The 13,349-nt window shown below is 43.1% G+C and overlaps 1 protein-coding gene across 6 annotated transcripts in view; it reads right to left on the minus strand.

The window, feature by feature from the left end:
* The window catches only part of RGS6 (regulator of G protein signaling 6), a 278,903-nt gene that overhangs the window by 8,316 nt on the left and 257,238 nt on the right, over positions 1-13,349 (minus strand). For 5 of the 6 annotated variants that reach the window (XM_054067562.1, XM_054067563.1, XM_054067561.1 and 2 more), the window contains one exon: positions 12,304-12,357. The exons of the other annotated variant lie outside the window; for it this stretch is intronic. In XM_054067562.1, coding sequence (XP_053923537.1) covers positions 12,304-12,357 — 54 coding nt within the window. The remainder of the gene's footprint in view (positions 1-12,303; positions 12,358-13,349) is intronic. 6 annotated transcript variants of the gene reach the window in all.

Consider the following 13,349-nt stretch of genomic DNA (forward strand, 5'->3'; position numbering starts at 1 on the left):
TTCTGTGCATACACTGAATAACTGAAAGCAAGATTAAGGTGGATGTAAGAAGTAAACTTTTTACATGGGGTCTAAAGCTTATAAAGAAATCCCCAGTCCTCCAGTTGCAAAATATTCGTCACTACTAATTACAGTTATAACAATTAGAAACCCAGACTGTTGTTGCTCAAACAGCACAGCGCACACATACTACAGTAGGGCATAAGTTGTAGGGCATATGTTGCATGTCTTGTTGGGCACAGGAAAGCTTTCTTTTCTCTCATTCCCTACAAACTGCTGAGCAAGGATCACCTTGCTTTCAAGCAAGGATCACCTGTGGCTTCAACCACATCTTGGTAAAGCTAACATTCAATTCTTGCTATGCAGATGAAGGAATGATTTTTTTTTACCCCTGAACACTGGCATGACAGCAGCCTCAGTTGTTAGAGGTAGTGTAAAATCTGAATTTGGAGTAACCTAAAGAAAACATCAAGGATTTCTCAATAAACCTGTGAAACTGCCCCCCAGAATCTGACTTCCGAGTATGTGGCCTATCATACTGCATGACTACATGGCGAGCAGAATACCAGGCCTTGGCACTTGCAGACCATCAGGGCTTTCACTGAGACCCAGTGAAGTGAAGACAAACCTTTAGGTCATGGGAGATGCTTAGCATCTTTGATAGATGAGACATTGCTGAGCAGCTACTAAACTAAAGTGTAAAATGCAATTAGCAATTATTTTAATGAAGCAGAATTCAGCAACTTGGCAAGAAGCCAAGCAAGAAGGAAAAAAAGTACATCTGGGATTTGATACAAAAAGGAGATGACACTCCTTTCAAATGTCTTGCATGAGCCACTGGAGTTTCATAGAATCATAGAATAATTAGGGTTGGAAGGGACTTTAAAGATAATCTCGTTCCAATGCCCCTGCCATGGGCAGGGACACGCCCCACTAGACCAGGCTGCTCAAGGCCCCATCCAACCTGGCCTTGAACACCTCCAGGGATGGGGCAGCCTCACCAGCCAGTGCCTCACCACTCTCATGGTGAAAAAATTCTTCCTTATGTCAAGCCTAAATCTGTCCCTCTCCAGTTTATAACCCTTCCCCTTCATCCTATCACTACAAGCCTTTGTGAACATTTCCTCCCCAGTTTTCTTGTAGCTCCTTCAGGTACTGGAAGGTCGCTATAAGATCTCCTTGGAGCCTTCTCTTCTCCAGGCTGAACAAGCCCAACTCCCTCAGCCTGTCCTCGTATGGGAGGTGCTCCAGCTCATTTTTGTAGCCTCCTATGGACCGGTTTCCATCTCTTGCTCTTTGCTTTTATCTACTAAAACCAGCACTTTGCATAGTTGGGAGAGAAAGCAAAGGCTATGAACTATTTTTTTTAAGTAGAAAGTTCAGTTCAGTTTTGTCCAGTACTTGTGGTTTCACATGATGTTAGTGTGCTCTGCCCAGCACAGAGTGCAGTTCATGTATTGAGCATGCAGACATTCACCACCACCAGCATGCATGAGCCATGCATGCCGCTAACAACTTACCTGAACACCCAGGCAGGATTTATCCCATAGGGAGCTTTTTTGCTGCAGTGACGGGGGAGAGGAAGCATGGAGGGAGTTTCTGGTATGGCAGCACAGGCTCTACTTTTTCTCACATCAATAAAGACCAAAATGCTTTCATGCTGACTCTTCACCTCCATGCTTTCAACCCACTAGCTTAGGACTTTGATTGCTATAGCTGATTCCACTTTTTGCTTTCTACCCCTCTTCTGCGTTCAGGGCTGTCCTTTCTCCAGCCTGCTGTCCAATCTGCTCCAGCTAGAAGCATTGCCTTCCTGAAGGAGAAGCCACCTCCTCAGGACTGGCGTTGCCCCATCCCTCTGTAAGACTACCCAGCAGAGGACTGGGGCTGGTCTGCAACTCCACTGGAGATGAGCAAACCCTACTTCCATCAGCTTGAATTTGAGGTTTTTCACAGGGTGACAGGCACTGTTCAGATTTCCTTCCTTTTGGCTAACATAAAAGAATTCTGGCAGTGGGCAGACAACATCCTGCCACCAAACTTGACTTCTGAAGGAAGAGATTACCATCATCCTAGACCTGCCAGCACTGTCTTCCGATGTTATATTACACTGCAGATCTTTGGGAATTTTTTCTTTTCATTTAAAAAATATTTTTATTAGATTTTTTTTATTAAAAGATACATTGCAAACATAATATAAAGTAACATAAATTAATGAAGTTAAATATGAAACAGAGTTAAAAACATAATAAAGGAAAATAACTTAGTTCAACCAAAATAAACACAGACATGTAAACTATGAACATGTATAACAAAAACTAGCACACAAAATATGGTGGACAATACCAGCAACTACATGCTGACACAGACTGAAACAGGAGTGGTGAAGTGGCTGTACGGGGTTAGGTAGGGGAGTGGCTGCTACTGGTGGGACTGGTGTTTACCCATTCTCACCAGCTCAGACTTACGTGTTACCCCCAAACTCCTGCAGAGTGGGCCCCACTCCTCTTCACAGGCTTGACTGACAAGTTACCTGAGCTTCTCGCCATTACCGCTGATCACAGTGAAGCTGAGCAACCATGGGTCAGGTTCCTGCATTTGATATTGCCTTTTTTCTCTTCCAGCTTATATCACTATGGGAACAGATCAGAGCTGCAGTCCAATTAAAATCAGTGTTGTCCATACCTGTTTTATTTTGTGAGGATTTCCTATGATTCCCAAGCGAGGCACTACTTTGCTTTGAGAAATACCAGTGTACTACTGCGTATGGCACAAACCAGGAGCTGATACAAGCCCTGAACTGATCCACTCCTAGAATAGAGCTTTATAGCAATTGGAGCTCTCCTCTACTGTCCCACCAGCACTGGGAGGAAGATCCTCTTCTGCAGAGGAGCAGTCTGGGCTCCCTGTATCTGAGAATGTGTTCAAGTCCACTTTGGCATTAGCTAAAGCAGCCTATGGATGGCTTAAACTTACCATATTCAAGGAGGGCATTTCAGCAGAGCCCGGCTAGCTGAGTGGCCTCAGGATAGGTATCTGGGGCCTGTCCCTCCCTCAGACAAAAAAATTTAAGATGGAGGCACACATGAATCATTGCATTCGGTATACAATGGTGTAGTTGAGTGTTCTTTTCATGCAAACTCAGGAAATGCCCATACTGCATGCTGCAGGTCTACCTTTCAAGCAGTGTGCGTTTCTGTTCTTTCTTTTGTGTGGAATGGACTCAGTTTCTTTAACTCCCTTCAGTGGGACTTGGAACCAGATATGCAAATACCTTACACAGTCAGAGGAAAACAGAAACACCACCTCTTGGAGTATCAGAATAAGCTTGGCTGAAATCACAGCAGAGTCTAAGCCTGCCCTCCCCGTGAAACACCTTGCTACGGTTCTGATTCAGAATCTGTAGCTAGCAGCTAGATCTGTCTGTAGCGGGAAAATACTGACTTTTATCTTCCAGACATTATATGTAGCTGGAATAAAAGGCAGTAAAGGAATAGTTAGCATTTGCTGGGCTCCATAGAGTACCTTTTGTTCAAAAGGATACCAGAGCACTTCACAAACTGCACACACAAGGATCACTCAACCACCACTGGCAGGTAGCGATATCTGGGGTAAAAGGCAGCTGCCATTCTGCGCCAGCATCACTACACAGCAGTGTTCATAGGAAGGGAAATGAAGAATAACTTATCCATGAGAAATGAGGAATACTTATCCTTTAAAGGAACCCCTGTATACAGAACAGACTATGCATCTCACATGCAATATGTGCAACCCACTGCTTACCAGACTGCAGCATAAGCCCACACAGCTCAGTCACTTTCCAGGTAAAGCAATATATTGGTACCAGGAACAGATGTGTTGTGCTCAAGCATGCAGCAAACAGTCAATATATGCACTATATAGGCCATGCACCCAGTCCTTCGCAGTACTAGGTACTGACACTGACTAGTTTTGAAGAACAATCAGAAGACAGGTTGCAAATGCTGACTGGAGCCCCTCACACTTCAGGTACATTCTGATGCTTTCCATCACCTACATAACGCAAGTGCCATCTCTCAGCTAAAGCCAGTTCTTGGTAATCACTGGAGGAGTGGAGCAAGCACACTCTTTTTAAGTAAAATATCTTCCAAAGATAAAAATAACCCTTTTCCCAGATGTCTTTTTTTTGTGCCAAATCTAAGAGATTTTGGCATATATTCCTATTTCCTTTCCTTCTTGCTGCTTGTTCCAATATCCACTTCACTAGCATCTCAGTGTATCACACTTTATACTTCCCAGCTTTTCTACCACTCTTCCCTACCCATACCCAAACCTTTGCCTTTATTATATTGCAGGTCATAATGGCTTAAACCTTTGCCCTTGTTGTACTGCTGGTTGTGAATATTTTCCATGCTCTCAAATGTTGTTATCTATTTATGCAAGCCGATGAGCTGGGAAAGTGAAAAAGCAGGCAAACTGGTAAGTATATGACCAGTCAACAAGCTTATAAAGGAACCAGTTAAAAAGAGAACCCTAATGATATCAGGCAGCAATTCTTCTTACAGCCTTATGCCTTCTTCATTGTGTTCATGGTTAGCATTTGTAATGCATCACTGTGACACACAGCTGTGCAATCTACCACAGAGTTTACCTGAGTAAGACAAGATCCCATCAACACATTTTGTGCTTATGACACTGTACTCGTGAATTAAGAATAGGACATTTAGAGCACCATTCAGATTCTGATCCAACAGCAGGCAAACCGAGAGGACATAAAAACCAGCACAAGGCAGAGCAGTGGCCAAGGGATGTAGCTGAGGATCAGGAAGATGGGAAAGCAGCAGGGAAGAACAAGGGTAACAATACAGAGCTGGAAGACAAGACTGTTGACAGCATCTAGGAAGGGACAGCCAGGCAGGTGGGGTAGGCACCAAGGCTTTCACAGCTGTATAATGAAAAAAATAGATAAATACAAAACTCAAACTAGATGTGGGACTTCTTTAAGTTTTACTGGGTACTGAATTGGGACACACTTACACCCCGAGCCAAGGTTTGTTCAATATGAAATAGCCAAACACCACCAGAAAACTAAAGCAGAGGAAGTGCTACAGTGATGCCAGTTTGCACCACTGCAAGGAGGAGAAAGGCATTTTAGGCTCCAGAGAGAAAGCATCCTAGCCACTGAGCTTGACAACGGTATCAAACACCAGATCTCCAGTCATATTCTGGTTCCATGTAAAGTCATCCCTGCATAAGAACCCAAGGTGGGACACTGACTCAACACTCATTAAGGATATAATGTGTGACTTTGTCCCCAGTGCTTCTGGATGAGAATACAAAACCATCCTGCTGCTGCTAATGCAAGGGCTACAGCAGCCCCTGCTTACCAGCTTCTGCTTTCTGCCTGCTGCAGCTCTGTCTCACGTTGTTAATAAAGCCAGGCGAGCCTGTCGATTCAGTTATTCACCTATGCCTGGAAACTGAGACAATCAGTCTTCCTTTTCTTGCTGCCCAGTATGTTCTATCCATAACATCCAGGATTCTTTAAAGAAAGCTCATTAGAAAACTTTTATTCTTACATTCCTTATCTACATTCTGCTTCCCGTGTAGCTTGAACACAGACCACCTCCTCCTTTACTTTATTCTCTTTCTGCACTGAGCTGAACTTACCACCTGGAAAAATTCCCTGCTTCTTCGTATCTGACCCCATAATACATTCCACACCACATCTCTTCTCTATACCGGGTGTCTTCTGTTTCATATTAAAATAAACTTCTTGACTCTTTAAAGTCTCACTACATAATCATATTTCCTCTAGGACTTAACAGGAGGACTCCATTTCCCATTTAGTATTACACTCCAAAGACTGTAATTATGAGAGATAAAATACAGCCTGTAGCTTACCATGTGCAAGCATGCACACAAGAGGCTTCGGTAGGCTGGTGCACACTGCACTGGGCTACTGCTGCTTGAGGAAGAGATACAAAAAGAAAACATAGGGAAAGGGATTTTCAACAGACCCCAATCCTCGGCCAAAAGTCTGGCATTTTCCTGTTTGCCCCACTCCATCCTGTGCAGCACTCCCTGGCTGAGGCTGTTCGTTTTGCCTGGAGCTGCCAGGTCCTGTCATTGCTTGGAATGAGTTTTACAGGGCGCCCTGGCCCGCAAATGCCTTGCACTTCTCCCAGGTTGTGCAATTCTTCTCTCCAAGCTCAGGCCATGGAAGAGAGGCACAAGAGCTTCTTTACCTCCTTCAGGTAAAGAGCTTTTACGGTCCAGGAGCGTAATGACTAACAGTGTGCCACTTCAGTCAGTTTAGATAGAAGTTGTAAAAATTCTGAATAAACAATTCTTGGTCTGGTCATTCTCTTGTCCTTTAAAACACAAAGATTGAGAACTCCAGTCCTGTCAAAAGCTGTATGTGTGTGTGCACCTTTTGTTCTTAAAGAAATATCAGCTGGGAATAAAACATAAAGAGATCATCTCTGCATTTGGGTCAAACCTTGAATCAGAGACTTTCAACACCAGTTTTCTCACACGGGAAGTTATTCCTTGGAACAGAACAATTTTGGGAATGTTTGAATTCAAGTCTGAGTAGTGTGGCCCAGGCTTATCTGAGTTACCTGCCAGGGCTAGTATCCATAGGTTCAGTCCTTGTTATTGCTGGAGTAACCATTGCTGCTTTTAGAGACAGTATTCAAGATGCTGCAAGACATAACAAAGGAACTCCCTCCTGTTTCCTCCTTTATTAAAAGTAAATGGCTACCATCACAAGTTAGGCAGAGACTTGGTGACTTCCTTCGCAAGACAAAAGCAGCAGTGTTTGCCCTAAATGTACTCATTAAAATATATTTTCTTGGCCCTGAAGGATCATCCCAGTTTATGAGAACTAAGCTTCTGTCTACCTGATTATTAAATCGTTTCCAAAGCAGATGGGAAACCACAGCAGTTTAAACAGCTAGGCTGAGACTGCATGGCTAAAAATAGTAGAGCAGACTCCTTTTAATTAGTAAGATGATCAAATATGACAGAATAGAGAGATGTAGATATATGGATTTGTGTGTATGTGTGTCTCTAAAATTAAGTTATTACCTCAATACCAGGTATTATTTATAACATATATGATACATGATGTCTGATTTTTATGATGCCATTTATCTTCACTTGGGAGAAAAGACAGGCTAGCTCTGCTTTCACAATGTCAATCGTTGCTGTATTCAAAAGGAAAATTTTAATAAGATAAACCTGCCACCACGCTCAGTGCCATCATGTTTTAAATGAGCTGGATTAGTAAGTGCTTCAATGAAAAAGACTGTCAGATCTGCAACTCCCTATGATTGACCTCTCCCCAGGGCCCCTGTGGAGAGCACAGAAGAGCCAGTCAAGCTTTATACCTGTGGTTTCGTGGCACAAGAGCCCAGCACAGGGCTGAAAGGGTCAGGCCATGATGTTTATCCTACCACATATTTTTGAAGACTCTTCAAAACATGAATGGGGGAGAAAAGAAATCTGCTGTTCCTCTGCTCCAGCAGTGCTAGGCAACACATGCCCTGTAGGGATCTGCTCCATCATGTGGATGTGGCCCTTTGGTGTTCATCAGATGACTGACGACCATGACATTTGGTCCTGGGACCACACAGCTTCTGCCCAAGCTGTGGTGGTGGGCTGCCATGAAACACACACTGATGCCACAGCTGCAGACTTCAGGCAGATAAGCTGAGGAGGCTGAGGATGTCTGTCATGTTGGGTGCTGGGTCATCACCTTACTCCAAGAGGAATGCAGACAGAAGCACTGCAAACTTTACTACAGAAGCACCTGATCAGTGGTGGGCGCAAACCCCTTCCTGGCCACTGCACAAAGGTACCAGCTGACACTTTGAAAGGACATTAAAGTAAAAGGCAAACCATCACCACAGTGAAAATTCTCCTGGAAAAATCCTGCTCTCAGTGTTCTGCTTAATGTGGACTAGATAGTGCCTAGCTTCCAGGAGCACCTGGTGTAAAAACTCCATGTCTTCATTAGTCATGAGGTGCCTTCTCCTGGCTAAAAGTACCGAGCGAAGGAAGATGAGACAGTTGAAGAGTGTTATGAAAAAAACCCAAACCTGTATACCCCTGTTCTTTCTTATTTCCCATTGTTCCCCTTGAAGGCATCAAGTCTTTGGCTTGCCAGCAGGGCTCCACAGTGTCTTTCTAAAGGATGTCAGATGGTCTGAGGTTAATCCCTGTCTCCTGGATTGTGACTCTGCGATGAGTTGGAGCCATGTGGGTAAGATGACTTTCATTTGCTCCAAGTCTGCACTTTCACACTCAAGCTGTACAGCTTTCCTCCCAGTGCAGGAGAGCAACTTGGAAACATTGAAAGATTTCTCTGGGGAGGAGTTTAACCCCAGTAACAGACAAAAAGCCTGCAATATTGTTTTCAGTTTGTCAACAAAGCTTTATTGTTTCTTTTTCTGAAGCCTAGTATATTTTCCTGTCTTTCTCAAACACAGGATGGTGAGATCCAAGCCACTAGAACAGGCAAACCTAGCGAGTCTGATTTTTTTCACTCAAATGAAGACTCACCCTCTAAGGAGTTGGGCATGTCTGGCATTCTGGCTAGAAATCGGCCTTCTCTGGTACTCCTTTAAGTACAGCACCATGAACAAGGAATGGGTCATGAACCTTCACTTTCACACTCCTGCTCTGGCTCTTCTATACCATGTCTTCTACACCATCAGGGGAAAGAAGTCCCTCAAATTTGAATACAGTGATGCAAAAGGAAACTATAACATCATTGATATATGTTTTCCCTGTGTTGCTTATGTTAGCTAAAAAGTTATAGTAGATTTTAAACAATACCGCCTTATTTGAAGAAAAGACGAGGTAAAAAATATTTGGCGAAGGTCCTTACTAGGCCTGAAGTGATGAAGTGTTACAGGAAACAATAACTGATTGATGCAGGAAGGGAATTTGTTCTGTATTTTAAAACCCATTTTAAATATTCTTATAATCAGGGTGGTGCAGGAAGAACAAACAAAACAAATCTGCTTTATTCCTCATTGTAACTGGCTTCAAGCTGTTCCTCAACCAGTAATTTTCCTGATGTTTTCACTAAATGACATAAGCCTTCAGTTAAACTGTGTTCTTGAAATCCATATTTAAATTTTGAAATTCAATTACAGTTTACTTTAAAATTACATTTTTATCTAAATCCAGAGTTCTGGAGTTCTGCCTCAAGTTTTGCATTATGTTTCCAATTCTCATAATTGTGGCAGGGTTTCCTGGTGAGTGCGAAGGCTGTGGAGCATTGCTGGCTGGCCAGCACCTCCCAGGCTGCCCCCACAGGTACCTCATCTGCTGAAGCGCCCAGCATTGTGAGATGCATGGCCCAGAGCACATCGCAAGGCTAAGCCTTCAATCATCTCAATTCAGTCATTTCCCAAAATGCTGGGCCACATGTCACAGCCAAATTTGAAAATTTCCCCGGGGTTCTACTGCAGTCTTCTAGAGCCAAACACAGAAGCCTACGGAGGTGGCCTACGCCCAAAGGCAGCTTACAGGATGGATGGTTTGGGAGCCACTACTTCATCTCAGCAATGGCTCCTTAAGGCAAACAAACTTCTAGACCTGTTTTTTTGAACGTTCCTCTTACAGCCATCACTGGAAATGGGTCCAGGACAACTGTCCACAGCCAACTCTCTGTGGGACACCTCTACAAGGCTGACTCTCTGCAGGGACAATTATAAGCAGGGACCTTGCAGCAAGGGGTCTTGCAGATGCTGCCAATCCTCTCCCCCTGCTGCATGTCAAGCTCTGCAAAGCCCTTGAACATTGGTGGGGGCTCCTGCCAGGTGTTCAGAGCTCCCTGCGTAGAGTTGTCCCCACACAGAGTCAGCTGTGTAGAAGTGACCTGTGGAGAACTGTCCTGCGGAAAGTTGGCCACTGCAGAGTTGTCTGCGTAGAGTTGTCCTTCTGTTGGAAAACTGACTTAATATTTTTCTCTTTGCAAAATAGGCTTAGGGCCCCCTTCTGAAGAAAAATGAGCATTCAGGCTCTGTTCCAGCCAAACTTTAACTGCATGCTTAACTTCAGTGTGCCTTTGCAGGGTCAGCTTGAATATGTTTTCCTCTACAGAGTAATCACTAAAGCATAGTGGAGCTCTGGGAACAAGGGTCTCTGTACTGCTCCATTTCTACGTATCTGAGGAACTGCAGTGCATTTTGGAGAATCTGGGCATGCAGAATTAACATTATCTTAATTTAATACTCTCTGTACACCATGAAGTTACTGCTTTGGTAATACTGTCCTCCAAAGGACATTATGACATGCCAACATTGAGACTACTGCCTCATCTGATGATAGTGACAAGCTGCCATAATGCAAAGTATAAAAACCCCAGAGCCTTCCTAGCTCTTGTAGCTACAGTGCCATCAGAGGATGACATAGATATATATAAGAAAAATGAAAGAAAATGTTTACAGTATGCTAGCCAGTAAGGAAAACAACAAAAAAAAAAAAAAAAAAAAGAACTTAAGTACTGGCCAATCTACATTGAATTTCCTTACAGGTACTTATAATTATAGCATCCCAAACTGTCAAGCTACCCTTGAAATCAAATACAAGAGAAAAATTTGTCCTTGGCGGGGCTACTTTAAACTCAGCCAGTCTAGTGAAGTGAGAGGTGCTCTTCCACGTATTTGGCAAATCTAGGAGCAGAATTTACCACTCAGTGTAAATATTTCTGCTTAGTTTGTTTAAAAAGAGATCTTGCCTCTGCCTCTTTCTGGCAGACTCTTACAAAGTAGTAAATATGCAGATGGGCATAGTGATATATTTTGTATCAACATATTTTAAATGTGTGCATATGCATTAACTATATAAATACATTCCCCAGGAAGTCTGCCAGTGGATATACTACAAAGCTCTGTGTGTTACATTTGGGTTTACTTGTGCAGTAACGTGGCAGCATCAGAAGGAATCCCTCTAGGCTTATTTGTTCTACAACAGCTCACACTTACCCGCATAGTTTCCTCTTTTCTATCTGTATGTACAAATACTATATTCATCCGTCATGCGCATGGATATAGTGTGTACATAAATATACACATATGTACACACAAATGTAATCATATGTACTGTATATACACATAGTCCAGTGCCTTCATTCTAAAGCTGTTATAAAGCCATAACAAGGTCAATGAACTTTTTATGAAATAATTGCTCTGTACAGTGGCTTCTATGAGAATCAACCACTTCATGACTCTCTGCTGTCCCAGTATTACCTAACAACTAGTAATGGGAAACATACAAAGACCACAGCAGTATGCCAAAACCATATGACATACTAAGTCAAAGTGTGCTTGATACTGAGCAACACGAGTAATTCCCCACTGACACAGTTGCTGCAGCTTCAGCCGTAGCCCTGTGCGTGTTCTGTGCCACCCAACATGCACAACCTGCCCTGTCCTATGCTGCCCATTATCCCTGCTCCACCACCCTACTTGAGGAATCTGGCTCTGGTTCTGCCCCCTCTCCCTGCTCTTCCTCTTCCGTAGAAGATCTGCTGCATATGCAGATCCACAAAAGCTCTGGGGTCCTGCCCTGGGGCCTGGAGAGAAGCAGCCCTTGACAGCGCCCAACGCCGCCCTGTGCTGCAGCATCCCCCAGCAGCCAGACCAGATTCCCCCACCACTGGACTGGCTGGAGGCTAGAGACTAGCAAAGGAAAAGATAAAACAAACAACATCTGTCTGCTGCCCTTGAGATCCCACCGTCCCCTTATCTAAAAGATTTAACAGTGTCATATTTCTTCCTGTTATTGGGCTCCTTTTCTGGTATCAATATCATGAATGAGTCAAAGGGTATCACCCATCACTATTTACGTGCGCACTGACAGGCGGGGGCAATGGAGGAAGTGCTGTGGGTGGGATATGTATGTGTATATACATACGGTATCATTAACCATGCACAGAGGTCAATACGGATACTGTTGCAATGGCACTATGAGAACCATGCTCTTCTACTTCATTGCGCAAGGAAAAGCCACAACAAATACTGTAGTGGAACACAGCAAAAAGACAAACTTGCATTTAATTCTAGACAAAAATCAATTTGCTTTTGCAGTGATGATAAGCTAGAATAAGCATTATGGAATTCTGCTTCCCGCTACCCCCTTCTTTAGAACTACTATTTAGATGAGCTACAGTATTAAAGAAAAAAAAGCTGCAAAGATGCTAGCTGCAAAAATAAAGGATGAAATAAAAAGTCAAGCATCCACATTCCCCCCCAACTAAAAGTGAAGTTCTGAGGAAAGGGAAGAGGGAAAAGAAAAGGAACTTACCACACTGCGAGTGAACTTTTCTAGAGAAGTTCTACGACTTTGCTCATTCTCTGGCTTAACAGGGAAAAAAGTGGGAAGAAAAACAAAATACAGAAAAAAACCCTTCAGCTTAAATGCAGTTTTTTTTCAAAACAGCAGTAAAATATAAGGAAGCAGCAAGGGGAAAAAGTTGTAAAAAAGTGTAAAAAGCAGAAATCAATGTTTGCAATAGCAAACATAAGAAACCAAAACCCCTTAAAGAATGACAGACATCACTACTTTTACTCTTGGAGAATGCCACCTTTTCTCCTGCAAGTTTTTGAATGGTTCAAACAGCATCTGTGCATTGCTGTGTCTCACAGCAACTGGTATTGATTTTTTATTCACTGAATTTTCCTTCTGTGGCTGTTTGCGCTGGGACCTCTGATTCTGGTTAATGTCTGCCCAACAGCTGATTGGAGGCTCCCATCTGCTTAGAGAGATGAAAAAAAACCCCAGAGTAACTTCCACAGCATTAAAAAGCAACATGTGAGTGAATACAGCATTTAAAGAAAACCACCACTGAACTGACTGCCAGGGAACTTACACTCTATTTATCCAGAGGATAGAAGCACATTTGCAATAAGTTTGGCTATTTCAAAAGGTAAGATAGTATATGTAAGTCTGCATGAGGCCATGGAGAGATACAGGCAGATCTGGGGCACTGCTATAATTGTATCTGGAGTATAGGACTATTCATAAGGAAGAAGACATTCAACTTCACTGCAAGAAGACAAGTGTGTGCATCATGGCTTTATTAATGTACCCCTGACAAGGTTGTTCGCTGCAGTGCTTCATTCATTTGGCACAAGGGAGATCTAATTGTCACTAACAAGGAACAACTAAATAATTTATTGGCATGTTTGCTGGAATATGTGAGAGAAAAAAAAAATACTTTGGAGAAGAAATTCAATAATATGGAAGAGAGTTCACTACAGTTGAAAAGCTGTGGGCACTGCTGATTTCCAGGAGAGAAACTTATTTTATAGCGGCGAGCCAGTAAAATGGATGCAACGGAAGTAAAGGTG

Source organism: Cuculus canorus, chromosome 5 (assembly GCF_017976375.1).
Source record: "Cuculus canorus isolate bCucCan1 chromosome 5, bCucCan1.pri, whole genome shotgun sequence".
Taxonomy (NCBI): Eukaryota; Metazoa; Chordata; class Aves; order Cuculiformes; family Cuculidae; genus Cuculus; species Cuculus canorus.